The 27,904-nt window shown below is 43.3% G+C and overlaps 1 protein-coding gene across 1 annotated transcript; it reads left to right on the top strand.

The window, feature by feature from the left end:
* The first annotated feature begins 49 nt into the window (after positions 1 to 49).
* On the top strand, positions 50 to 26,491 carry LOC115166484 (voltage-dependent L-type calcium channel subunit alpha-1D-like). The gene is made up of 41 exons (XM_029720378.1): positions 50 to 176; positions 476 to 672; positions 1,235 to 1,338; positions 1,472 to 1,614; positions 1,736 to 1,801; positions 4,898 to 4,964; positions 5,043 to 5,069; positions 5,220 to 5,380; positions 5,599 to 5,824; positions 6,329 to 6,536; positions 6,656 to 6,776; positions 6,954 to 7,026; positions 7,169 to 7,229; positions 7,836 to 7,893; positions 7,995 to 8,091; positions 8,208 to 8,337; positions 10,069 to 10,128; positions 13,115 to 13,221; positions 14,698 to 14,785; positions 16,571 to 16,678; positions 16,774 to 16,826; positions 16,969 to 17,115; positions 17,211 to 17,412; positions 17,565 to 17,723; positions 18,970 to 19,080; positions 19,323 to 19,421; positions 20,208 to 20,330; positions 20,446 to 20,511; positions 20,600 to 20,691; positions 20,896 to 21,055; positions 21,269 to 21,396; positions 21,656 to 21,752; positions 22,142 to 22,244; positions 22,351 to 22,452; positions 22,672 to 22,796; positions 22,883 to 22,993; positions 23,717 to 24,447; positions 24,560 to 24,834; positions 24,942 to 25,054; positions 25,184 to 25,561; positions 25,926 to 26,491. Exons 1-41 carry the CDS (start codon positions 50 to 52, stop codon positions 26,130 to 26,132), a joined length of 5,811 nt encoding a protein of 1,936 aa, XP_029576238.1. The 3' UTR covers positions 26,133 to 26,491.
* The last annotated feature ends 1,413 nt before the right edge of the window (positions 26,492 to 27,904 follow it).

Below are 27,904 nucleotides of genomic sequence, written 5' to 3'. Positions count from 1 at the left end.
TGTGTGTGTGTGTGTGTGTCCAGGTCTCCAGATTGTCTTGAACTCCATCATGAAAGCCATGGTTCCCCTGTTGCACATTGGTCTGCTGGTCATGTTTGTCATCATCATCTATGCCATCATCGGCCTGGAGCTCTTCCTCGGCAGGATGCACAAGACCTGTTTCTATGTGGGCACAGGTACAGACTCCACTTTTACAACAGAATAATAATAATATAATAATAATACAATTATACTTATATACATATACACTGCTCAATACTGTACATACACATGCAAACACTATATAACAATGTTACTGTCATTGTACACACAGTCATTGTACACAGACGGGGAAAGCAAGTTATTTACATACTGTAGAAGTTTGTTATCAATTAATGCTTTGGAAGCCTGGATTTCATATGAGATTTCCATCTTTTTACGAAGACAAATACATTTGTCACGATGATTGACCTCCCCATGTTGTCCTCTCTCCCAGAGCTGAACGTGGATGATGACCCCACACCGTGTGCATTTGCTGGAAACGGACGGGAATGTGTGGGCAACGGGACAGAGTGCAGAGGACCGTGGGAGGGGCCTAACGGTGGGATCACCAACTTCGACAACATCTTTTTTGCCATGTTGACTGTGTTCCAGTGTATCACCATGGAGGGCTGGACCGATGTGCTCTACTGGGTAACATCACACTCTTTTTTTCTTTCTTGGCTGCATCATAAATGGTACCCTATTCCCTATAGTGCGTTACTTTTGACCAGAAAGCTGTGGGCATTGTGGACTCTAGTTAAAAGTAGTACACTACATAGGAAAAATAGTGCCATTTCAGATGAACACTAGTCCTTTTTTTCTTCCTTTTAGGATCTTAACTTGTAGAGTATTTGAGGCTTCTGAAGTTTGTAATTTCCACTTTGACATTTTTCTTCCCTTACGAAAAATGTGTCAATCCCTGCAAAATGCATTCTAATCCACATAATAATTCACATTTCCTGTTGCTGCAGGATTCATTTCCTGCTGTAGCAAACTGGCTCAAATTAAGATCCGACATCTGTACTCCTCTTATCAAATTTTCTATCTTCATATAAATATGGAACACGCCCACTGGGCACACTGCTTGAATCAACCAACGTGGAATAGAAGTTGAATTGACATCTGTGCCCAGTGGGCAGTGTCTGATTAATGATACTTCATCTCCCTCTATCTCTCTCTCTCTCTCTCTCTCTCTCTCTCTGCATTCCTGCAGATGAATGATGCAATTGGCTTTGAGATGCCCTGGGTCTACTTTGTCTCTCTGGTCATCTTTGGCTCGTTTTTCGTACTCAACCTTGTATTGGGAGTGTTGAGTGGGTGAGTGAGTTGAAGTGTGTGTGAATGTTTGTCTTGTTTTAGATTTGTGTGTGAAGGCCTTGTCCGAGTGTAGGTTGTGTAATGACCCTCTATATGTGTGTGTGCGTACGTGCGTGCATGTCTGTGTGTGCAGAGAGTTCTCCAAGGAAAGAGAGAAGGCTGTGGCTCGTGGAGAGCTGCAGGACGCCCAGAATAAGAAGCAGATGGAGGAGGATATGTGTGGCTACATGGACTGGCTCATCGAGGCCGAGGATGTGGATGAGGAAGGAAACAAACGTATGGCTAACTGACTGCCTAAGAGAGACACACACACACACATACATACAAACATATAACTGTACCCACACACAAACACAGCCTCGCACCTATATATTCAACTTTTGTGTCTCCTAATAAGGTGCTGCTGTTGCCAAGAAGAAAATGATGAAGAAGTTTGGCTGGTATAAACACAGCGAGGACGGAGGTATGATAACCTGTCACCCTCTTCTCACTGTTACTGTCTGTGTATTGTACTAATTGACTCTCTGTAATCTTAGATGGAAAGCTAATGAGGATGGTAGTTGACTCTATAGCCACTCCTATCTGTCATATCAATAATCTGTGCCTAGAGGAAAGTGTTTATCCTCAGGCCTGGAGGGAAGCCAAAGTCATTCCGCTATCAGCTTGCTGCCAGCTCTTAGCAAACTATTGGACAAAAATTGTGTTTGACCAAATACAATGCTATTTCTTTGTAAACAAATTAACTACAGACTTTCAGCATGCTTGTAGAGAAGAGCACTCAACATGTACTGCACTGACACAAATTACAGATGATTGGTTGAAAGAAATGTATAATAAGAAGGTTGTGGGAGCTTTACTGTTACATTTCAGTGTGCTTTGATATTATTGACCATAACCTCATGTTGAAAAAATGTATGTGTTATGGCTTTTCAACCTGCCATATTGTGGATTCAGAGCTATCTATATAATAGAACACAGAGGGGTTCCTGTAATGGAAGCTTCTCGAATGTTAAACATGTAAAGTAGGGTGTACTACAGGGCAGCTCTCTTGGCCCTTTTTACCAATGACCTGCCACTGGCATTAAATAAAGCCTGTGTTTCCATGCATGCTAATAATTCAACCCTATACGCGTCAGCAACCACTGCTAGTGAATTCACTCCATCCATAAACAAAGAGTTGCAGTCAGTTTTAGAATGGGTGGGCAGTAATAAACTGATCTTGAACATCTCTGAAACTAAGAGCATTGTATTTGGTTCAAATCATTCCCTAAGTTCTAGACCTCAGCTGAATCAGGTAATGAATGGTGTGGCTGCAAGTTGAGGAGACTAAATTACTTGGTGTTACCTTAGATTGTAAACTGTCATGGTCAAAACATATAGATTCAATGGTTGTAAAGATGGGGAGAGAACTGTCTGTGATAAAGAGATACTCTGCTTTTTGACACCACACTCCACAAAGCAAGTCCTGCAGGCTCTAGTTTGATCTTATTTGGATTAATGTCCAGTCATATGGTCAATTGCTGCAAAGAAGGACCCAGTTATGTTGCAGCTGGCCCAGAACATAGCGGCACATCTTGCTTTTCATTGCAATCAGAGGGCTAATATCAATATTATGCATGCCAGTCCCTCTTGGCAAATAGTTGAGGAAAGACAGACTGTTTTTTTTAATAAGAAACATTCATTCCAAATTGTTTGCATAGTCAACTTACACACATGATTGACACACACACTTACCCTACCAGACATGCCTCCAGCGGTCTTTTCACAGTCCCCAGGTCCAGAACAAATTTAAGGAAGTGTATAGTACTATATAGAGCCATGATTGGATGGAACTCCCTTCCATCTCATATAGCGCAAGTGAACTGCAAAACTGGTTTTAAAAAACCTGAATAAAGCAACACCTCTCGGCACAATGCCTTTCCCTTATGTGACATACTTTTTGTGTATATGTATTGACATGTACAGTGCATTCGGAAAGTATTCAGACCCCTTTTTTAATTTATAAAAATATAAAATCTGAAATATAACATTTACATAAGTATTCAGACCCTTTACTCAGTACTTTGTTGAATCACCTATGGCAGCTATTACAACCTCGAGTCTTCTTGAGTATGACGCTACAAGCTTGGCACACCTGTATTTGGGTGTTTTTCCCATTCTTCTCTGCAGATCCTCTCAAGCTCTGTCAGGTTGGATGAGGAGTCATTGGCAGCAGAGAACTGGAAGGAAAGGCGGCCAAAGGAGGAGTTGGCTTTGGGGATGACCAGTGAAATATACCTGCTGGAGCGCGTGCTATGGGTGGGAGTCTGAGGTCCTGAGTCTGAGGTCCTGAGCACTCTGGAGCAGGTTTTCATTAAGGATCTCTCTGTACTTTCCTCTGTTCATCTTATCCTCAAACCTGACTAGTCTCCCAGTCCCTGCCTCTGAAAAACATCTCCACAGCATGATGCTACCAGCACCATGCTTCACCATAGGGAGGATGCCAGGTTTCCTCCAGACTTGACGCTTGGCATTCAGGCCAAAGAGTTCAATCTTGGTTTCATCAGACCAGAGAATCTTGTTTCTCATGGCCTGAGAGTTCTTTCGGTGCCTTTTGGCAAGCTCCAAGCGGGCTGTCATGTGCCTTTTACTGGGAGTGGCTTCCGTCTGGCCACTCTACCATAAAGGCCTGATTGGTGGAGTGCTGCAGAGATGGTTGTCCTTCTAGAATGTTCTCCCATCTCCACAGAGGAACTCTGGAGTTCTGTTAGAGTGACCATCGGGTTCTTATTCACCTCCATGGCCAAGGCCCTTCTCCCCCGATGCTCAGTTTGGCCGGGCGGCCAGCTCTAGGAAGAGTCTTGGTGTTTCCAAACTTCTTCCATCTAAGAATGATGGAGGCCACTGTGTTCTTGGGGACCTTCAATGCTGCAGACATTTTATGGTTACCTTCCCCAGATCTGTGCCTCGACACAATCCTGTCTCGGAGCTCTATGGACAATTCCTTCAACCTCATGGCTTGGTTTTTGCTCTGACATGCACTGTCAACTGTGGGACCTTATATAGACAGGTGTTTGCCTTTCCAAATCATGTCCAATCAATTGAATTTACCACAGATGGACTCCAATCAAGTTGTAGAAACATCTCAAGGGTAGTCAATGGAAACAGGATGCACCTGAGCTCAATTTCGAGTCTCATAGTAAAGGGTTTGAATACATAGTTATTTCTGTTACTTTTTTTCATTAACTTGAAAAAAAAGGTTTCTCTTTCTCATTATGGGGTATTGTGTGTAGATTGATGAGATTTAAAAGATATAATAATTTTCAGTAAGGCTGTAAGGTAACAAAATGTGGAAAATGTCAAGGGGTCTAAGTACTTTCCCAATGCACTGTATGTTTAACTGATAGATGTATACACAAGCACACACAAGTACACTACATGTTCATGTTTTTAAATGTATAGAAGTTGTAAAGTCTTTTGCCTGTTCTTTTTCGTTATGTGTCGGACCCCAGTAAGACAAATGAAGATCCTAATAAAAACAACAACAAAAAAATCTAATCTATGGCTCTGTGTTCAACAGAATCGGATTCAGACTCTGAATTTGGAGCATATTTAGATGACGACAATGGCTGCTGCGCATCTCTAATGTAAGCAAATAAACAAATGTTAATTTTTTATTAATTATCATTGGTGATATTTTAATGGTTCTTCCTCCTTTTTTGTAGGGCTAAAATGATGGCCAACAGTTTCTGGTAAGTTGAGCAGGATACCTCTAAGAATATACACAATGTTTTATTTCTAGTTTTTTTTAAAGTGTACCTATACTACAGACTTTTGACAAAGCCTGTTTCTGACCCTTCCGCTCCTCATATAATGTGTCTACTGATTCTCTCTTCACTCAGTGACCAGCTATGCCAACTGAACCACGCCTTTCGGAAAAACTGTCGTGTAGCAGTCAAATCCCAGAACTTCTATTGGCTGGTGCTTCTACTGGTTTTTCTCAACACTGCAGCGAGCGCCTCTGAACACTACGGCCAGCCCAAGTGGCTCACCGAGATGCAGGGTCAAGATCCACTCTCCTCTCTATATCTCTGTCTGTTCTACTTTCTGTCTTCACCTACCTGATCTGTTCTTTTCTATTTATTTCTACGTCCTCCCCTCTCTCTTTTTCTCTGGGTCATTTTCTCTCTAATTCAGCAGGTTGAAATGGTGACATAGACATCAGGAACAATAAATAAATACATAAATAAATAACCTTCATTTTCTCTGTCTTTCCTTCAGAGCGGGCCAATAAGATCCTGTTGATGTTGTTCACGCTGGAGATGCTGTTGAAGATGTACAGTTTCGGTTTCCAGATCCACTTCTTGGCTCTGTTTAACCGCTTCGACTGCTTTGTGGTGTGTGGTGGCATCCTGGAGACGGTCCTTGTTGAGTTGCAGATCATCCCTCCCATCGGCATCTCTGTGCTGCGCTGCGTCCGCCTGCTCAGGGTGTTCAAAGTGACACGGTAGGTAACTGCTGGCCTGGTCCCAGATCCGTTCGTGCTGTCGTGCTAGCTTGGTCTCAGATCTGTTTGTGCTGTCTTGCTGGCTTGGTCCCAGATCTGTTTGTGTTGTCTTGCTAGCTTGGTCCCAGATCTGTTTGTGTTGTCTTGCTAGCTTGGTCCCAGATCTGTTTGTGTTGTCTTGCTAGCTTGGTCCCAGATCTGTTTGTGTTGTCTTGCTAGCTTGGTCTCAGATCTGTTTGTGTTGTCTTGCTAGCTTGGTCCCAGATCTGTTTGTGTTGTCTTGCTAGCTTGGTTACAAATCTGTTTGGGCTGTCTTGCTAGACTGGTCCCAGATCTTTCCAGAATACGCTGCTATGCAAATCAAATGTACTTCTGAAATAACTATCTGGAATGTCACTCTCTGCAATTGATTAAATGCTTTGCATGCATGAATTCCATATGGAAGGGTACTGCATACCTTGATTCTTTACCCTCAAACACTGAAACCATCTGTCTCCTGTTTAGGCACTGGGCAGCCCTGTCAAACCTGGTCAATTCACTGCTCAACTCCATGAAGGCTATCTGCTCTCTACTGCTCCTGCTCTTCCTCTTCCTAATCATCTTCTCTCTGCTGGGTATGCAGCTGTTTGGGGGCAAATTCAACTTTGATGAGACTCAGATGAAGAGGAGCACGTTTGACACTTTCCCCCAGGCCCTGCTCACCTGCTTCCAGGTGACTTATACTTCTAATACCCTTCACACTACAATCACATTGGATGTTCTTTTCCTTACAGACCCCCTCTTTCTGTCTGTCTCTCCCTCTCTCTCTCTCTCTACCTTTTTCCTCTGTAGATCCTTACAGGAGAGGACTGGAATGCAGTGATGTATGATGGGATCATGGCTTATGGCGGGCCAGTCTTCCCACAGATGATCGTGTGCATCTACTTTGTCTCCCTCTTTGTTGTCGGTAACTGTATCCTTTCTGTTTACCAAGACAGAGTGTTGGTTATTCCATAATCCACATTTGTACAAAGCCATTCAATGTACACAAACCTCTATCAAGAGGTACTCTAGAAGATACAGACTGTACTGATCTGTATTCACTGATGTTCTCAAGCTCTTGGTCAGTTCCTTAATATCTCTTGATCAGATATCCTGCTGAATGTCTTCTTGGCTATCGCTGTGGACAACTTGGCAGGAGATGGGGGAAAAAAGAAAGTAGAGTAAGTATCACAAAAGGCAGACAAAGAAAAGGTATAATTTGATGGTCTGGGCTTAGTACTGGACATCGCTAAGTAGCATCAGTAATAAGGATGATATGTAGATGGTGAACAAAGACCAAGTGCTGAATGAATGGTTTTGCAGAGAGAAAAAGGAGGAGGAAGAGGACTGGGACGATGACGAAGACAAAGAGGAAGATGCAGCGGTATGTACCTAGATGTTGTTTCAGGGGACCAATACACAATTATGATTTTTTTTATTTTATTATTTACCCCCTTTTTCGTGATTACGATCTTCTCTCATCGCTGCAACTCCCCAATGGGCTCGGGAGAGGTGAAGGTCGAGTCATGCGTCCTCCGAAACATGACCCGCCAAGCCGCACTTCTTAACACTCGCTCGCTTAACCCGGAAGCCAGCTGCACCAATGTGTCGGAGAAAACGCTGTTCAACTGATGACTGAAGTCATCCTGCAGGCGTCCGGCCCGCCACAAGGAGTTGCTAGAGCCCCCCCGGCCAAACCCTCCTCTAAACTGGACAACGCTGGGCCAATTGTGCACCGCCATATGCGACTCCAGGTCACGGCCGGTTGTGACACAGCCTGGGATCAAACCCCAGGCTGTAGTGACGCCACAACAATGCGATGCAGTGCCTTAGACCGCTATGCCACTCAGGAGGCCTCACTACAATATTTTCTACAGCAGCTACCTTCTCCAACTGATAATGGTTCAGAAGTGTCTGTGATCCTCAGTGTTTTAATGATAAACAATTATCTCATGTTTGCATTTCTTTTGCTCACTCTTTCCTTGTGCAGAATGAGATGGATGACTGGGAGGAGAATGAGGAGTTGAGAGCCATTGAGGGTCTGGAGGGTAAGTGTTATTCCATACACCTCAGATGGCTTCTCATCCGACTGTGACACATGAATTGTTCTCTAAATCCGCTGATCTGATCAACTCCCCTCTCTCTCTAGGAATTATGCCTGTGAAGCCTGAATTTTCCGCTCCAAAAGAGAAGATTGAACCCATTCCAGATGGTAGCTCCTTCTTCATTCTTGGAAAGAGAAACTGGTAAGTTACAGCCATGGAGCCCTATGGGCCCTGGTCAAAAGTAGTACACTATATAGGGAATTGTGTGCCATTTCAGAGCACCCATATAATTTGCATGTTCTCTCCTCTCCCCTCAGCCTCCGAGTGGCCTGTCACAACCTCATCCACCACTCCTACTTCACCAACCTCATCCTTGTCTTCATCATCGCCAGTAGCATTTCTCTGGCTGCTGAGGATCCAATCAGAGCTCACTCTTTTAGAAACAACGTAAGGCAAACAAACAAAGAAACTAAAGAGCCTCTAGATATCTCCTCAGCCAACAGTCAGTCCCGACCTCACAACCAAACACAAACTACTGCCCAATCAATATACAGTGAGGGGAAAAAGTATTTGATTCCCTGCTGATTTTGTACATTTGCCAACTGATAAAGAAATGATCAGTCTATAATTTTAATGGTAGGTTTATTTGAACAGTGAGAAACAGAATAACAACAAAAAAATCCAGAAAAACGCATGTCAAAAATTTTATAAATTGATTGGCATTTTAACAGGGGAAATAAGTATTTGACCCCCTCTCAATGAGAAAGATTTCTGGCTCCCAGGTGTCTTTTATACAAGTAACAAGCTGAGATTAGGAGCACACTCTTAAAGGGAGTGCTCCTAATCTCAGTTTGTTACCTGTATAAAAGACACCTGTGTACAGAAGCAATCAATCAATCAGATTCCAAACTCTCCCCCATGGCCAAGACCAAAGAGCTCTCCAAGGATGTCAGGGACAAGATTGTAGACCTACACAAGGCTGGAATGGGCTACAAGACCATCGCCAAGCAGCTTGGTGAGAAGGTGACAACATTTGGTGTGATTATTCGCAAATAATTTGCATAGTCACCAAGAAAACAATTGGTAACACTGTGAAGGACTGAAATCCTGCAGCGCCCGCAAGGTCCCCCTGCTCAAGAAAGCACATATACATGCCCGTCTGAAGTTTGCCAATGAACATCTGAATGATTCAGAGGACAACTGGGTGAAAGTGTTGTGGTCAGATGAGACCAAAATGGAGCTCTTTGGCATCAACTCAACTCGCTGTGTTTGGAGGAGGAGGAATGCTGCCTATGACCCCAAGAACACCATCCCCACCGTCAAACATGGAGGTGGAAACATTATGCTTTGGGGGTGTTTTTCTGCTAAGGGGACAGGACAACTTCACCGCATCAAAGGGACGATGTACCGTCAAATCTTGGGTGAGAACCTCCTTCCCTCAGCCAGGGCATTGAAAATGGGACGTGGATGGGTATTCCAGAATAACAATGACCCAAAACACCCGGCCAAGGCAACAAAGGAGTGGCTCAAGAAGAAGCACATTAAGGTCCTGGAGTGGCCTCGCCAGTCTCCAGACCTTAATCCTATAGAAAATCTGTGGAGGGAGCTCAAGGTTTGAGTTGCCAAACGTCAGCCTCGAAACCTTAATGACTTGGAGAAGATCTGCAAAGAGGAGTGGGACAAAATCCCTCCTGAGATGTGTGAAAACCTGGTGGCCAACTACAAGAAACGTCTTACCTCTGTGATTGCCAACAAGGGTTTTGCCACCAAGTACTAAGTCATGTTTTGCAGAGGGGTCAAATACTTATTTCCCTCATTAAAATGCAAATCAATTTATAACATTTTTGACATGCGTTTTTCTGGATTTTTTTGTTGTTATTCTGTCTCTCACTGTTCAAATAAACCTACCATTAAAATGATAGACTGATAATTTCTTTGTCAGAGGGCAAATGTACAAAATCAGCAGGGGATCAAATACTTTTTTCCCTCACTGTATAACTGTCATTGATTCGACTGTTCACACTCTCACTCAACTCTGCCATACATCTACCGTCACTGCTCAACAGTTTCAACCAAAACTACTGTTCACATACTCACTCACCTTACACCGGCCACCACCAAATAGTGTTTCAATATGGCTGTCATAATCCTGACTTAGGATATTTTGTCTATCCTCAGATGCTTGGCTACGCTGACTATGCATTCACCTCCATATTCACTGTGGAAATTATATTAAAGGTAAAATATGAGCAAATATGAATATATACTTCATTTTGGAATGTTCGTTCATTGTGAATTGACAATGTTCTGCATAGGCTATCCTTCCTGCTGGCAGTGGCTGTACCAGTGGAGGCTGGTGGGAGGAGCTATATCAGAACAGGCTCATTTTAATGGCTGGAATGGAATCAATGGAATCAATCAATCAAATCAAATGTATTTATATAGCCCTTCTTACATCAGCTGATATATCAAAGTGCTATACAGAAACCCAGCCTAAAACCCCAAACAGCAAGCAATGCAGGTGTAGAAGCATGGTGGCTAGGAAAAACTCGCTAGAAAGGCCAAATCCTAGGAAGAAACCTAGAGAGGAACCAGGCTATGAGGGGTAGCCAGTCCTCTTCTGGCTGTGCCAGGTGGAGATTATAACAGAACATGGCCAAGATGTTCAAATGTTCATAAATGACCAGCATGGTCAAATAATAGTAATCACAGTGAACAGGTCAGGGTTCCATAGCCGCAGACAGAACAGTTGAAACTGGAGCAGCAGCACGGCCAGGTGGACTGGGGACAACAAGGAGTCATCATGCCAGGTAGTCCTGAGGCATGGTCCTAGGGCTCAGGTCCTCCGAGAGAGAGAAAGAAAGAGAGAAAGAGAGAATTAGAGAGCGCATACTTAAATTCACACAGGACACCGGATAAGACAGGAGAAATACTCCAGATATAACAGACTGACCCTAGCCCCCCGACACATAAACTACTGCAGCATAAATACTGGAGGCTGAGACAGGAGGGGTCAGGAGACCCCAACCACCAACCTACCATCCTGAGACAAGGCCGAGTATAGCCCACAAAGATCTCCGCCACGGCACAACCCAAGGGGGGGCACCAACCCAGACAGGAAGACCACGTCAGTGACTCAACCCACTCAAGTGACGCACCCCTCCTAGGGACGGCATGGAAGAGCACCAGTAAGCCAGTGACTCAGCCCCTGTAATAGGGTTAGAGGCAGAGAATCCCAGTGGAGAGAGGGGAACCGGCCAGGCAGAGACAGCAAGGGCGGTTCGTTGCTCCAGTGCCTTTCCGTTCACCTTCACACTCCTGGGCCAGACTACACTCAATTATAGGACCTACTGAAGAGATGAGTCTTCAATAAAGACTTAAAGGTCGAGACCGAGTCTGCGTGTCTCTCACATGGATAGGCAGACCATTCCATAAAATAGAGCTCTATAGCAGAAAGCCCTACCTCCAGCTGTTTGCTTAGAAATTCTAGGGACAATTAGGAGGCCTGCGTCTTGTGACCGTAGCGTACGTGTAGGTATGTACGGCAGGACCAAATCGTAAAGAAAGGTAGGAGCAAGCCCATGTAATGCTTTGTAGGTTAGCAGTAAAACCTTGAAATCAGCCCTTGCCTTAACAGGAAGCCAGTGTAGGGAGGCTAGCACTGGAGTAATATGATCAAATTTTTTGGTTCTAGTCAGGATTCTAGCAGCCGTATTTAGCACTAACTGAAGTTTATTTAGTGCTTTGTCCGGGTAGCCGGAAAGTAGAGCATTGCAGTAGTCTAACCTAGAAGTAACAAAAGCATGGATTCATTTTTCTGCATCATTTTTGGACAGAAAGTTTCAGATTTTTGCAATGTTACGTAGATGGAAAAAAGCTGTCCTTGAAACAGTCTTGATATGTTCATCAAAAGAGAGATCAGGCTCCAGAGTAACGCCGAGGTCCCTCAGTTTTATTTGAGACGACTGTACAACCATCAAGATGAATTGTCAGATTCAACAGAAGATCTCTTTGTTTCTTGGGACCTAGAACAAGCATCTCTGTTTTCTCCGAGTTTAAAAGTAGAAAGTTTGCAGCCATCCACTTCCTTATGTCTGAAACACAGGCTTCTAACGAGGGCAATTTTGGTGCTTCACCATGTTTTATTGAAATGTACAGCTTTGTGTCATCCGCATAGCAGTGAAAGTTAACATTATATTTTCGAATGACATCCCCAAGAGGTAAAATATATAGTGAAAACAATAGTGGTCCTAAAACGGAACCTTGAGGAACACTGAAATTTACAGAGACAAACTGATATCTTTCCGACAGATAAGATCTAAACCAGGCCAGAACTTGTCCGTGTAGACAATTTGGGTTTCCAATCTCTCCAAAATAATATGGTGATCGATGGTATCAAAAGCAGCACTAAGGTCTAGGAGCATGAGGACAGATGCAGAGCCTCGGTCTGATGCCATTAAAAGGTAATTTACCACCTTCACAAGTGCAGTCTCAGTGCTGTGATGGGGTCTAAAACCAGACTGAAGCATTTTGTATACATTGTTTGTCTTCAGGAAGGCAGTGAGTTGCTGCTCAACAGCTTTTTTTTTTAATTGAGAGGAATGGAAGATTCGATATAGGCCGATAGTTTTTTATATTTTCTGGGTCAAGGTTTGGCTTTTTCAAGAGGGGCTTTATTACTGCCACTTTTAGTGAGTTTGGTACACATCCGGTGGATAGAGAGCCGTTTATTATGTTCAACATAGGAGGGCCAAGCACAGGACCAGCTCTTTCAGTAGTTTAGTTGGAATAGGGTCCAGTATGCAGCTTGAAGGTTTAGAGGCCATGATTATTTTCATCATTGTGTCAAGAGATATAGTACTAAAACACTTGAGTGTCTCCCTTGATCCTAGGTCCTGGCAGAGTTGTGCAGACTCAGGACAACTGAGCTTTGGAGGAATACGCAGATTTAAAGAGGAGTCCGTAATTTGCTTTCTAATGATCATGATCTTTTCCTCAAAAAAGTGGAACGGTATCAAACACTTCAAACATATGGAAATCACATGTTTGACTCCATTCCATTCATTCCATTCCAGCCATTACAATGAGCCCATCCTCCTATCGCTCCTCCCACCAGCCTCCACTGAGCTTTATGTCTATCTGTAAACGTATATAGTAGTACACATGGCATTGTAAGTGCCATTTAGAATCCCCCTTAACTCTTGTGATTTTTCTCCCTCTCTAGGTGACAGTTTTCGGTGCGTTCCTTCATCCTGGATCGTTCTGTAGGAATGCCTTTAACCTTCTGGATCTACTGGTTGTCAGTGTGTCGCTCGCGTCCTTCTTCCTCCAGTGAGTATCTGTCAGAATGTTAGCCCAGCAGGCTCGAACCTCCAGCTTTAAAGCTTGTGCCTGAGGTGAAGCACAATATGGTACAATAACTTTCAACCAACCTTTACTTGCCAATACTGCCTTTATTATTTGAAAGTCTCTGGTGTCTTTTAACCTTCTGTTTCCAGTTGCAGGTGGAACTCCAAAAACCAGAGAATATTCAGAAAAATATTAAATCCACTTTTTCTATCAAGCAGGGTTGGGTAGGTTACTTTCTAAATGTAATCTGTTGCAGTTACTAATTACCTGTCCAAAATTGTACTCAGTAATGGAACATTTGGATTACCCAAACTCAGTAACTTAATGATTATTTTCAGTTGCTTTTGGATTACTTTCCCCTTAAGAGGCATTAGAAGAAAACATACAACTAACAAAATGTCAAATTTATTTGATAAATTGATCCATGAAACGTATTTGGTGTGTCATCATAGTGGTCTCTGACTTGTATTCAGACTCACTCAGGTGGATCAAACTGAAACTTGTGCCTTTTTTCAATGCTGAAGTGAATGTCATTGAGAAAACAGAAAGATGTCACAATGTATTTTTTCGCAAACATCTTCTCTGAATTTAAAAGTTATCCAAGAAGTAATCATCTAGTATCTGTAATCTGATTACAATATCTTTGCTGGTAATGTAACCGATTACCGTTTTTGTAATCATATTAAATGTAACTGATTGCATGTACATTTAATCAGTTACTCCTCAACCCTGGTATCGAGTGAGAAATGGACTTTCACGTGTGTAAATATTTGTTTGAGTCACTCTGCATGATGTGCTGTCATCATCTTCTATATGTGGCTACTGCCACATAGCTTAGAAATGACAAGTTCCTGAAAAGATGTTGTAAAATGCCAGATGTCCGGCAACTAAGATGGTGAGGAAACTCCTCTCGAGGTGCAAAAAGTGGATTTAATATTTCTCTGAATATTCTCTGTTTTTTGGAGTTTCACCTGTAACTGGAAACGGAAGACCTTCCGAAACAGGAATTATGAAAAGTATCGGCAAGTAAAGGTTGGTCGAAAATACTGGAGCTGTACCATGCTTTTCAATGGACCATTGGATCAAAGTCCATCACAAGGTAGTTAGCTAGCTATGCAGATGGATGAAAGATTTGATCAGCTGTCGGTGTGTGTGCATGTGTGTGTGCGTATTGTTACGAATACTGTATTTATTGTGTCTTACAATACATACTCTGGCTACACAATAGGGCCTACATTTCCCATTTGTGAGGACAATAAAGTCTACATTTAGTTGAATTGATTCTGTCCTGAAATGACATTGGAATGATGATGAACTGCTCTTTCTTGACAGCTCCATGGATAGTATTGGCCCTGATTATATTGACATAATTCTGTAACAGCACTCTCTGCTGGTCAGACAAGAACAGGTCTTTGTGATTCATTCTCACACTCTTATCTGCCTCTCTTATACTCTCAGTTCCAGCGCTATCTCTGTGGTCAAGATTTTCAGGGTACTTAAAGTGCTCAGGCCTCTTCGAGCAATCAACAGAGCCAAGGGACTCAAGGTAATCGTTTGACCACTTTGACCACCTCTCTCTCTCTCTCTCTCTCTCTCTTTCTCTCTCACTCTCTCTCTCTCTCTCTCTCTCTCTCACTCTCTCTCTCTCTCTCTCTCTCTCTCACTCTCTCAAATACAGTTGAAGTCGGAAGTTTACATACACTTAGGTTGGAGTCATTAAAACTCGTTTTTCAACCACTCCACAAATTTCATGTTAACAAACTATAGTTTTGGCAAGTCGGTTAGGACATCTACTTTGTATATGACACAAGTAATTTTTCCAACAATTGTTTACAGACAGATTATTTCACTTATAATTCACTGTTTCACAATTACAGTGGGTCAGAAGTTTACATACACTAAGTTGACTGTGCCTTTAAACAGCTTGGAAAATTCCAGAAAATTATGTAATTTCTTTAGAAGCTTCTGATAGGCTAATTGACATAATTTGAGTCAATTGGAGGTGTACCTGTGGATGTATTTCAAGGCCTACCTTCAAACGCAGTGCCTCTTTGCTTGACATCATTGGGAAAATCAAAAGAATTCAGCCAAGACCACAAAAAAAAAATGGTAGACCTCCACAAGTATGGTTCATCCTTGGGAGCAATTTCCAAACGCCTGAAGATACCACGTTCATCTGTACAAACAACAGACGCAAGTATAAACACCATGGGACCACGCAGCTGTCATACCACTCAGGAAGGAGATGCGTTCTGTCTCCTAGAGATGAAGGTACTTTGGTGCGAAAAGTGCAAATCAATCCCGGAACAACAGCAAAGGACATTGTGAAGATGCTGGAGGAAACAGGTACAAAAGTATCTATATCCACAGTAAAACGAGTCCTATATCAACATAACCTGATAGCCCGCTCAGCAAGGAAGAAGCCACTGCTCCAAAACCGCCATAAAAAAGCCAGACTACGGTTTGCAACTGCACATGGGGACAAAGATCGTACTTTTTGGAGAAATGTCCTCTGGTCTGATGAAACAAAAATAGAACTGTTTGGTCATAATGACCATCGTTATGTTTGGAGGAAAAAGGGGGAGGCTTGCAAGCCGAAGAACATCATCCCAACCGTGAAGCACGGGGTGGGGGTCCTTTGCTGCAGGAGGGACTGGTGCACTTCACAAAATAGATGGCATCAGGAGGAAAATTATGTGGATATATTGAAGCAACATCTCAAGACATCAGTCAGGAAGTTCAAGCTTGGTCGCAAATGGGTCTTCCAAATGGACAATGACCCCAAGCATACTTCCAAAGTTGTGGGAAAATGGCTTAAGGACAACAAAGTCAAGGTATAGGGTGGCCATCACAAAGCCCTGACCTCAATCCTATAGAAAATGTGTGGGCCGAACTGAAAAAGCGTGTGCGAGCAAGGAGGCCTACAAACCTGACTCAGTTACACCAGCTCTGTCAGGAGGAATGGGCCAAAATTCACCCAACTTATTGTGGGAAACTTGTGGAAGGCTACCTGAAAAGTTTGACCCAAGTTAAACAATTTAAAGGCAACGCTACCAAATACTAATTGAGAGTATGTAAACTTCTGACCCACTGGGAATGTGATGAAAGAAATAAAAGCTGAAATAAATAATTCTCTGTACTATTATTCTGACATTTCACATTCTTAAAATGAAGTGGTTATTCTAACTGACCTAAGACAGGGAATTTTTACTAGGATTAAATGTCAGGAATTGTGAAAAACTGAGTTTAAATGTATTTGGCTGAGGTGTATGTAAACTTCCGACTTCAACTGTAACTGCAAATGTGGTCTTGTGTCTGCTTTTGTTGGCAGAATGTAGTGCAGTGCGTGTTTGTGGCAATCAAAACAATCGGAAACATCTTGATCGTCACAACGCTCCTCCAGTTCATGTTTGCCTGTATTGGAGTGCAGCTCTTCAAGGTACTTGGTCATTGCTTTTAGCAGTACTTTGAAAATACTCTGTGTGTTGTCTTCTCATTATAAAGCCATGTGTTTTTCTGCACTGTATATTACAGGGCAGATTCTACAGTTGCACTGATGAAGCTAAACACAATCCATATGAGTGCATGTAAGTCTTAATATTTTGTCATTTATTTGTCTTTCTTTTAGCCAATGCCTCAATCAAATTCCTGTCATGACATACTACAGTATATGTGATTACTAATAAGCATGGCTTTATGTGTGTGTGTGTGTGTGTGTGTGTGTTTTAGGGGAACGTTTGTGGTGTATAAGGACGGTGATATGAATCACCCTATGGTGAGAGAGAGGAAATGGCAAAACAGTGAATTCAACTTTGACAACGTGCTGCAGGGCATGCTGGCCCTGTTCACTGTGTCTACATTTGAAGGCTGGCCACAGTGAGTACCAAGACCACACATTAGTACATATGATGACTATCTGTTTATATATTATAGCTGTTGTTGTTTTCATCTCTCCCATTATAAACTCGTAGGCTGCTGTACAAGGCCATCGACGCCAATGCAGCGAACCATGGCCCTATTTACAACTACCGTGTGGAAATCTCCATATTCTTCATCATCTACATCATCATCATCGCCTTCTTCATGATGAACATCTTCGTGGGCTTCGTCATCATCACGTTCCGTGAACAGGGAGAATCTGAGTTCAAAAACTGCGAACTGAACAAAAATCAAGTTAGTCCTTTTCCTTGATGAACTTATTATGATGTTCATCACAATCACAAAGCTACTGTACCTTATCATGTGAAAGGCATTCAGTCTACTGAGAATGCGAGTGATCACTTCAACTCCCACCTTCCCTGTGTCTCCTGTCCTGCCCTCCACAGAGACAATGTGTACAGTACGCTCTGAAAGCCAAGCCCATCAAGATCTACATTCCCAGAAACCCGTCCCAGCTAAAGTTCTGGAAAATCATCGCCTCCAGCCAGTTTGAATACATCATGTTTGTCTTAATTCTTCTCAACACCCTCACCTTGGCTGTGCAGGTACAATACTGCAGTTTCAACTACACCTAGTCATAATGTATGCATAATGTAAACGCAACATGTAAAGTGTTGGTCCCATGTTTCATGAGCTGAAATAAAAGATCCCAGACATTTTCCATGCGCACAAAAAGCTTATTTCTCTCACATTTAGTGCACAAATGTATTTACATCCCTGTTAGAGAGCATTTCTCCTTTGCCAAGATAAACCATCTACCTGATAGGTGTGGCATATCAAGAAGCTGATTAAACATCATTACACAGGTGCACCTTGTCCTGGGGACAATAAAAAGCCACTCTAAAATGTGCAGTTTTGTCACACAACACAATGCCACAGTTTTGAGGGAACATGCAATTGGCATGCTGACTGCAGGAACGTCCACCAGAGCTGTTACCAGAGAATTGAATGTTAATTTTTCAACCATAAGCCGCCTCCAACATCGTTTTAGAGAATTTGGCAGTAGGTCCAACCGATCTCACAACCGCAGACCACGTATATCGCGTTGTGTGGGCAAGTGGTTTGTGAACAAAGTGGCCCATGGTGGCGGTGGGGTTATGGTATGGGCAGGCACAAACTACGGACAACTAACACAATTGCATTTTATCAATGGCAATATGAATGCACAGAGATAATGTGACGAGATCCTGAGGCCCATTGTCGTGCCATTCATCCGCCGCCATCCCCTCATGTTTCAGCATGATAATGCACGGCCCCATGTCACAAGGATCTGTACACAATTCCTGGAAGCTGAAAATGTCCCAGTTCTTCCATAGCCTGCATAAACACCAGACATGTCACCCATTGAACATGTTTGGGATGCTCTGGATCGACGTGTACGAAAGTGTGCTTCAGTTCCCGCCAATATCCAGCAACTTCGCACAGCCATTGAAGAGTAGTGGGACAACATTCCAGAGGGCACAATCAACAGCCTGCCCAATTCTATGCAAAGGAGATGTGTCGCACTGCATGAGGGAAATAGTGGTCACACCAGACACTGACTGGTTTTCTGATCAACGCCCCTACCTTTTTTTTATGGTATCTGTGACCAACAGATGCATATCTGTATTCCCAGTCATGTGACATCCATAGATTAGGGCCTAATTAATTTATTTCAATTGACTGATTTCCTTATATGAACCGTAACTCAGTAAAATCTTCGAAATTGTTGCATGTTGCGGTTACATTTTTGTTCAGTATATATTACAACAGGAATAAGATTGTAAACTGTTTACATGTATTGCCCTGCAGCATTATGAGCAGTCTAAAACGTTCAACTCTGTGATGGACATCCTCAACTTGATCTTCACAGCCCTATTTACCATAGAGATGGTCATCAAGCTACTGGCTCTCCGAACACATGTGAGTTCAACAGGCTTTCACTGGACACATTTTGATATCAATACTGTGTTCTAATGTTCCATGTTCTAATGTTCCGATACCATGTTCTAATGTTCCATGTTCTAATGTTCCGATACCATGTTCTAATGTTCCATGTTCTAATGTTCCGATACCATGTTCTAATGTTCCATGTTCTAATGTTCCGATACCATGTTCTAATGTTCCATGCTGTTGACTGTGTTTGTGTGTGTCTGTATATCCAGCAATATTTCATTGATGCTTGGAACACCTTTGATGCTCTGATAGTTGTGGGCAGTGTGCTAGACATCATGGTCTCAGAGCTTAGTGTGAGTACTATCTCTGTATCTCCTTTAGCTACTTCATGTTACATCATCTCTTGCATCTTCAGCCATTTATTTACGTCAGGGAAACATGTGATACTTAGAAAATGCTTGGAAGAGACCTGCAACACTATTTGTGTACAGTTATTCATTGTAACATCTCAAGGTCAGTTTAACAAACACACTGCTTTATAATACTCTTGTGTAGGGTATGCTACAGTCAGAATAACTTTTGGATGTTCATATATGTCAGGGCTCTCCCGCCCTGTTCCTGGAAAGCCACCCTCCTATAGGTTTTCGCTCCAACCTCCGTTATAACTAACCTGATTCATCATATCAACCAGCTAATTATTAGAATCAGCTGCGCTAGATTAGAGTTGGAATGTAAACCTACAGGATGGTAGCTCTGCAGGAACAGGGTTGGAGAGCCCTGATATATGATATCTAATGTATATTTTTCTGGGGTTTTTTCTATTTCAGGGAGGAGACGAGGATGGAGAAGTAAGACCACGACAGGGACACAACTCTCTCCAGCCTGTCTGTCTGTCTGTCTGTCTGTCTGTCTGTCTGTCTGTCTGTCTGTCTGTCTGTCTGTCTGTCTGTCTGTCTGTCTGTCACCTCTCTCTTTCTGCCTCTCTTTTTCTCTCTGTCACTCTCTTTCAAAACAATTATTTCCTTTAATCTCTCTCCATAACTTGTGTGAAAACAAGCTTCTGTTCCCTAAACCTCTGTGTTTCTCTCCAGGCCATCGAGGCTGCAGCCAAAGCTGCAGCTGTAGCCGTACCTGGAGCTCCGCCCGGGGCCAAGAAGGAAAGCGGAAAAGTATCCATCACATTCTTCCGTTTGTTCCGAGTCTTGCGATTGGTCAAGCTGCTCAGCAAAGGGGAGGGCATTCGAACCCTCCTCTGGACTTTTGTCAAGTCCCTCCAGGTCAGTACTATGCTCAGACAGATGTCAAGACAAACAAACAGAGAGACAGACAGACATGCACAGTGACGTTTGATTTATATTTTGTAAATAAAATGTACGTTTCTACCTCTCACAGGCCTTGCCATATGTCGGTCTCCTTATTGCTATGATCTTCTTCATCTACGCTGTGATCGGCATGCAGGTGGGTCTCCTCCCATGTATTGTATCCCCTTCAAAAGTATTTAAAATGCAGCTGGTGACAATATGGCCTATGCTCACACCTTTTGCAGACATTTGGAAAGATTGCTATAGATGACAACTCACATATCAACAGGAACAACAACTTCCAGACCTTCTTCATGTCTGTCCTACTGCTCTTCAGGTGAGCTCTGCAGGAGAGAGAGAGAAATAGTAAATAGGTAGAAACTCAACCACGTTCTCCCTTTCTCCCGTACCTATCCACTCTTCGTTTCCCCTCTGTTCTCTTCTTTTCTCTTCTCTGCAGCCTCTCCTCTTCCCATTCTCTCCTCTCCCTCCTGTGTCTTCGTTCCTTTCCTCAGTCCTAATGTGTGTGCTGTTCCTGTAGGTGTGCAACCGGAGAGCAGTGGCAGGAGATCATGTTGGCAGCGTTGCCAGGGAGACGCTGTGACCCTGAGTCCGACTTTGAGCCCGGGGAGGAGAGCATGTGCGGCAGCAACCTGGCCTACATCTACTTCATCAGCTTCTTCATGCTCTGCGCTTTCCTGGTGAGACGCCAAGGCAGGGAGAGAGAAAGGGAGGGAGGAGGTGGTGTCAGAGGAAGGAGGGGAAATCTGTATGTGAGAGGTCTCTGTTGCAAAAGAGAAGTTTATCTCAATGAGACCAACCTGTTTAAATAAGGGAAAAATATAGAAATGTTGACTGCAGCCATTCTGAAGCAGACCGGCTGTGATCAATACACTCTGTGTTCCTCTTCTCAGATCATTAACTTGTTCATTGCTGTCATCATGGACAACTTTGAGTACTTGACCAGGGATTGGACCGTACTGGGTACTCATCACCTGGACGAGTTCAAACGAGTCTGGTCGGATTATGACCCAGAGGCCACGTAAGAGACGACTCTGTATCTTTTTTTTATTTATTTAAAATAATGTATTTTAATGTAAATGGTCTTAACAACCCAATTAAAATAAAAAAGATACACATACACATTCTCTTAAAATTGAAAGGAAAGGAATCCCATTCATAATTTCTTATTTTTCTCTTCTCATCTATCCCTTTTCCCCATTTGGTCCTTTATTTTGTCCTCATTTCCAATGGCTCGTAGTGGAGCTGTGTACATTGTGCTTTTTTTTTCTGTGTTGCAGGGGTCGAATCAAACATATCGATGTGGTCACTATGCTGCGCAGGATCCAGCCACCCCTTGGTTTTGGCAAACTGTGCCCCCATCGTGTGGCCTGCAAGGTAGGGCACATCACATTTTAATGGTAAAAGTTGCATAAATGAAAAAGTATAATACACGTATTAGCTTGTATAATTGAATGTTTGATATTTGTCAGATAGTGTGCAGTGATAATGATATCCTAAAAATTATGTTTTTATTCATCAAAGTCAGACTCCCACTTAATATATCAAGACAGGCTACATGTCCTACAGTCTCTCTGTACCCATACAAGCCTGTCTAATCTATCAGATCAGTGGAATTTACTCCCTCAGTCTTGGCTGCCTTTCCTCCTCTTCCCCCTGCCAATCCAATTAAACCCTCCCTCTCTCCTCCTCCTCCACTTCCTCTCCCCTCCTCCCTTTCTACCGCTCTTCCTCTCTTCCTCTCATCTGCTTGCTTGTCCTGTCAGAGGCTGGTTGCTATGAACGTGCCGCTGCATAGCGATGGGACGGTCACCTTCAACGCTACCCTGTTTGCGCTGGTCAGAACCTCACTCAAGATCAAGACTGACGGTCAGTCAGCACACACACAGTGTATCATTCACACATCATGATTTAGTGCAGTGGTGCTTGCAGCCTTTACTCCTGTGTTTTTAAAGGTCTTGTGTCACTCCACTAGGGCCCGTTGACCAGGACAACGAGGAGCTCAGGGCCATCATTAAGAAGATATGGAAGCGCACTAAGCCCAAGCTCCTTGAAGAGGTCATTCCACCCCCTAGAGGTAAACCTCAGGAGGTGCCATTTTAGCCAACGAGACAGAGACGTATTACCGTATACTACCGTATAACCACACAGACCACTCTAATGGTAGTTTTAAAGTTACAGAAATACAGGTTTCTTTCTGTATCTCCCTAGGATATTTGTCTGTGTTTTTTTATCTTAGTCCTTCTCTATCACTTTCCCATTTGCCACTTCCCTTTGACGATTCTTCCTGACTTAGGGGAAGAGGTCACTTGTGGGAAGTTCTATGCCAGCTTCTTGATCCAGGACTATTTTAAGAAGTTCCGCAAGAGGAAGGAGCGGGAGAGGAAGAAGAAGGGAAAGGACAAGAAAGACTCTCTCCAGGTATACCAGTTACCTGTTTACACCTGTTGCTGTTTGGTGACGTGTGTTTGTGTATCACACTTTGTGTGTTTGTGTGTGTGTGGCAGGCAGGGCTACGGTCACTGCAGGCGCTGGCCCCAGAGTTGCATCTGGCCTTGGCAATGGAGGGAGAGGAGGAGGAGGGTATGGAGGGAGAGTTGGACGAAGAGTTTTTCAAAGTAAGTGTATCTCCTATTGACTGTCGTTAGTGTATCAAAACCGTATGTACTGACATTTTTTTATTTCACCTTAATTTAACCAGGTAGGCTAGTTGAGAACAAGTTCTCATTTACAACTGCGACCTGGCCAAGATAAAGCAAAGCAGTGCGACACAAACAACAACACAGAGTTATACATGGAATAAACAAACTTACAGTCAATAACACAATAGAAAAAAGTCTATATACAGTGTGTGCAAATTGCGTGAGGAGGTAAGGCAATAAATAGGCCATAGTAGCGAAGTAATTACAATTTAGCAAATTAACACTGGAGTGATAGATGTGCATATGATGATGTGCAAGTACAAATACTGGTGTGCAAAAGAGCAAAAAAGTTCATAAAAACAATATGGGGATGAGGTAGGTAGATTGGATGGGCTATTTACAGATGGGCTGGGTACAGCTGCAGCGATCGGTATGCTGCTCAGATAGCTGATGTTTAAAGTTAGTGAGGGAGATATAAGTCTCCAACTTCAGCAATTTTTGCAATTCGTTCCAGTCATTGGCAGCAGAGAACTGGAAGGAAAGGCAGCCAAAATGATTTGTCTTTTCTATTTTGACATTGATCAAATAAGCAAATATCACTTACAGTAGGTAAACATAATAAATGTTTCTATAGTATTTACAACAAGCAGCAGTTGACTGTATATTAAAGCTGATCTCTCTGTTTTCCCCTTCCTCCAGAATGAAAATGTTTTTGAAGATCCTGGCACCACTGCCACCAATACTTCATCCACCACTCCCATACCAGCTGACATGGAGGAGTCCACCACCACCGTTTTCATGGAGCCCTTCGTCGAGCCCACTATATTCAGCGACGTGGTCACAGAACAGCCATTAACAGCCAGTGAGAGATCAGAATCAGCTCTGTCATCCTTTGATGTGGTGATTGAACAGCCAACGAGATCTGAGGCCCTCCTTCCACCAGAAGAAGCACCAGCCCCATACCCACCCCACCGAGACCCAGCCGCATCACCACCAAAAGATCCATCCCCTCCCCAACCAGCACCAGCCCCACCTCCACCAAAGGCCCTATCCCCTCCCCAACCAGCACCAGCCCCACCCCCAACAAAGGCCCCATCCCCTCCCCAACCAGCACCAGCCCCACCCCCAACACAGGCCCCATCCCTTCCCCAACCAGCACCAGCCCCACCCCCACTACAGGCCCCATCCCCTCCCCAACCAGCACCAGCCCCACCCCCACCACAGGTTGCTTCTCCTCCACAAATGGTTGCCCAATCCCAACCTCAAATAGTGGTAGCCCCACCAGAACCAGAGGCAGCTCAAATAGTGTTAGAGGCAGCCGCTGCCCCACCTCAACCAGAGCCAGTGATGGAGGGAAGAGGAGGTGAAACTTACGCTGCACAGCAGGTGTACTACCAACAGTACCCAGTGGGCATGCTAACAAACGACAGGTAAGTGGAAAGGGGAGAGAGGCAGATCTAGGATAATGAAGCTTAGTTGAAGAGCGTGCGTGCGTGCGTGCGTGCGTGCGTGCGTGCATAAGTGTTCCCTTTCCCTTCACAGGTATGCGTATCAAGAGCAACCTGCAGCATCCCATATCCCGCCAGAGTACATGCAGAGTCATGCTCCTAACTTCACCAATGGGAGTGTTGCAGGAGTACCCTACGGCAATGGAAACGGCATGAATGGGAATGGCTACAATGGTGTTATGAATGGAGGTAGCATGAGTGGCTACAGCGGCAATGGTTACATAGGAAATGGCTACAATGGAAACGGCTACAATGGCAACGGATTGGAGCCGTATGTCCGGAGACGTGTTCTTCCTCCCACTCCTGCAGGTAATCATCACATGGTCTCAGTCTTTCTCCTCAACACCAGTAGAATCAGTAGAACTAGAAACACCCAGTGACCGTCTTAGTACATTTCCATGTATTTTCCCTTCCAGGTCGTAAGCCGCCCTCCTTTAACATCCAGTGTCTGCGGGCACAGCATAGCGAGGGTGACATCCCCATCCCTGGCACATATGAGAGTAACTCGCCCCCATGCAGATCCAGACTGGTGAGAAACACACACATGCAAAAGAATAGTCAACAAATGCTCACTGAATCAGAGAGACATTTTAATTTAATAATAGAAATCAAGATTTTAGTCATTTTCCTCTTGGCGTTGTCATCCGTCATCCTCCAGACCCTTGACTCCCGCCGCAGCAGTGTCTCCTCCATGTCCTCGGCCTCCTGGGCCAACAATGGAGGAGGACCTGCAGGGTCGATGCCAGGAGCAGGGATGTCAGCAACATCAGCAGCAGCCGCAAAGAGAGGGCGTCTGCTCTACGCCCCTCTGATGCTGGTGGATGAGGCCGGGGGCACCCAGCAGCTGTGGGGAGACAGGACCCAGGCCACTTCCAGCCTCCCTGCTGTTGCAACTAGGCCCAGTGGCTGGTACCCTGGAGCCCCAACACTCCCCATGCACACGCCCCAGAACAGGAGCTACACCAACGGCAGAGTGCCCTCCCAGATCAGCCAAAGACTCATAGAGAAGGGCAGTGCAAACAGCCTGGTGGAGTCGGTAAGTGATGAATAAAACAAAACGTCCAGCTAAAAGTCAGATAAAAATCCCAAGGCTACATATTGTTTACCGGTAGGCTATACCTTATCTGAGTGGAGGAGTCAAGCGCACTCCAAGTGTCAGTCATTTTTTGCTTTCCAAAAAAGTATATTTACCTAAGTCAGTGATTTACACCCCATGAAATGAGTCCCAAGCCTTCCCGAATCAGGATCTGTGGGAGAGTAAGAAGAGTAGAATGTTTAGGAATATTCAATAAACACTTGTATGCTGTAGGTTGTTGGGATATGGAAATATATATGGAGAGAGAGACTGATGGAGAAAGATTTGTGTTCAGTATTTCACTACTCTTCTTACTCTCCCACAGATCCTGATATCGGAAGGCTTGGGCCTCTATGCAAGAGACCCAAAGTTTGTGAACTTCGCCAAGCGGGAGATCGCTGACGCATGTAACATGACCATTGATGAGATGGAGAACGCAGCCACAGATCTGCTGACCCGTTCTACTGGACAGCCAATAGGACGCTTCGAGGAGGAGCTGGCAGACGAGATGAACTGTGTGATTTCCTACTGAGAAAGAGGAAACAGAGAGGGATGGGGAGGGAGGGAGAGTTGGAGGGCAATAAGATAGAGCCTTACCTCTTTGTCTCCATCAACATGGGGGGTAAGAATGCTGTCGCTAGCTATTGATCTTAGAAAACGGTCTACATCTCTTTGATCATGCTATTTTTCTTTTCCAGATCTTCTCAGTTAATTTGGCTTTGTTGAAAGCATCAGTGTGTCTTGAACAAGAGTCTGAAAGAACCATTGTGAATTAGACAGCATATACAGTACAGAGCCCAACTATTGAGGTTTGGCCTCAATACTCTTTACACGTTATTCTAATGTAAGAGTGCACTGTACTATAGCCTGTACTATATATATACAGCACTGTACTATAGCCTGTACTATATATATACAGCACTGTACTACAGCCTGTACTATATATATACAGCACTGTACTATAGCCTGTACTATATATATACAGCACTGTACTATAGCCTGTACTATATATATACAGCACTGTACTATAGCCTGTACTATATATATACAGCACTGTACTATAGCCTGTACTATATATATACAGCACTGTACTATAGCCTGTACTATATATATACAGCACTGTACTATAGCCTGTACTATATATATACAGCACTGTACTATAGCCTGTACTATATATATACAGCACTGTACTACAGCCTGTACTATATATATACAGCACTGTACTATAGCCTGTACTATATATATACAGCACTGTACTATAGCCTGTACTATATATATACAGCACTGTACTACAGCCTGTACTATATATATACAGCACTGTACTATAGCCTGTACTATATATATACAGCACTGTACTATAGCCTGTACTATATATATACAGCACTGTACTATAGCCTGTACTATATATATACAGCACTGTACTATAGCCTGTACTATATATATACAGCACTGTACTATAGCCTGTACTATATATATACAGCACTGTACTATAGCCTGTACTATATATACAGCACTGTACTACAGCCTGTACTATATATATACAGCACTGTACTATAGCCTGTACTATATATATACAGCACTGTACTACAGCCTGTACTATATATATACAGCACTGTACTATAGCCTGTACTATATATATACAGCACTGTACTACAGCCTGTACTATATATATACAGCACTGTACTATAGCCTGTACTATATATATACAGCACTGTACTACAGCCTGTACTATATATATACAGCACTGTACTATAGCCTGTACTATATATATACAGCACTGTACTACAGCCTGTACTATATATATACAGCACTGTACTATAGCCTGTACTATATATATACAGCACTGTACTATAGCCTGTACTATATATATACAGCACTGTACTATAGCCTGTACTATATATATACAGTACTGTACTATAGCCTGTACTATATATATACAGCACTGTACTATAGCCTGTACTATATATATACAGCACTGTACTACAGCCTGTACTATAGCCTGTACTATATATATACAGCACTGTACTATAGCCTGTACTATATATATACAGCACTGTACTATAGCCTGTACTATATATATACAGCACTGTACTATAGCCTGTGCTATATATATAAAGCACTGTACTATAGCCTGTACTATATATATACAGCACTGTACTATAGCCTGTACTATATATATACAGCACTGTACTATAGCCTGTACTATATATATACAGCACTGTACTATAGCCTGTACTATATATACAGCACTGTACTATAGCCTGTACTATATATACAGCACTGTACTATAGCCTGTACTATATA

This window comes from Salmo trutta, chromosome 28, assembly GCF_901001165.1.
Source record: "Salmo trutta chromosome 28, fSalTru1.1, whole genome shotgun sequence".
Taxonomy (NCBI): Eukaryota; Metazoa; Chordata; class Actinopteri; order Salmoniformes; family Salmonidae; genus Salmo; species Salmo trutta.
This window is presented reverse-complemented; position numbering and strand designations above follow the sequence as displayed.

What these genes read in the sequence shown, in the direction of transcription:
- LOC115166484 (XM_029720378.1), top strand. Translation starts at nt 50, where the DNA reads ATGAAAGCCATGGTTCCCCTGTTGCACATTGGTCTGCTGGTCATGTTT. An exon ending in GCGAACTGAACAAAAATCAA is followed by an intron (nt 17,413 to 17,564) that starts GTTAGTCCTTTT and finishes TGCCCTCCACAG; the next exon opens with AGACAATGTGTACAGTACGC. An exon ending in ACAAGAAAGACTCTCTCCAG is followed by an intron (nt 22,797 to 22,882) that starts GTATACCAGTTA and finishes TGTGTGTGGCAG; the next exon opens with GCAGGGCTACGGTCACTGCA.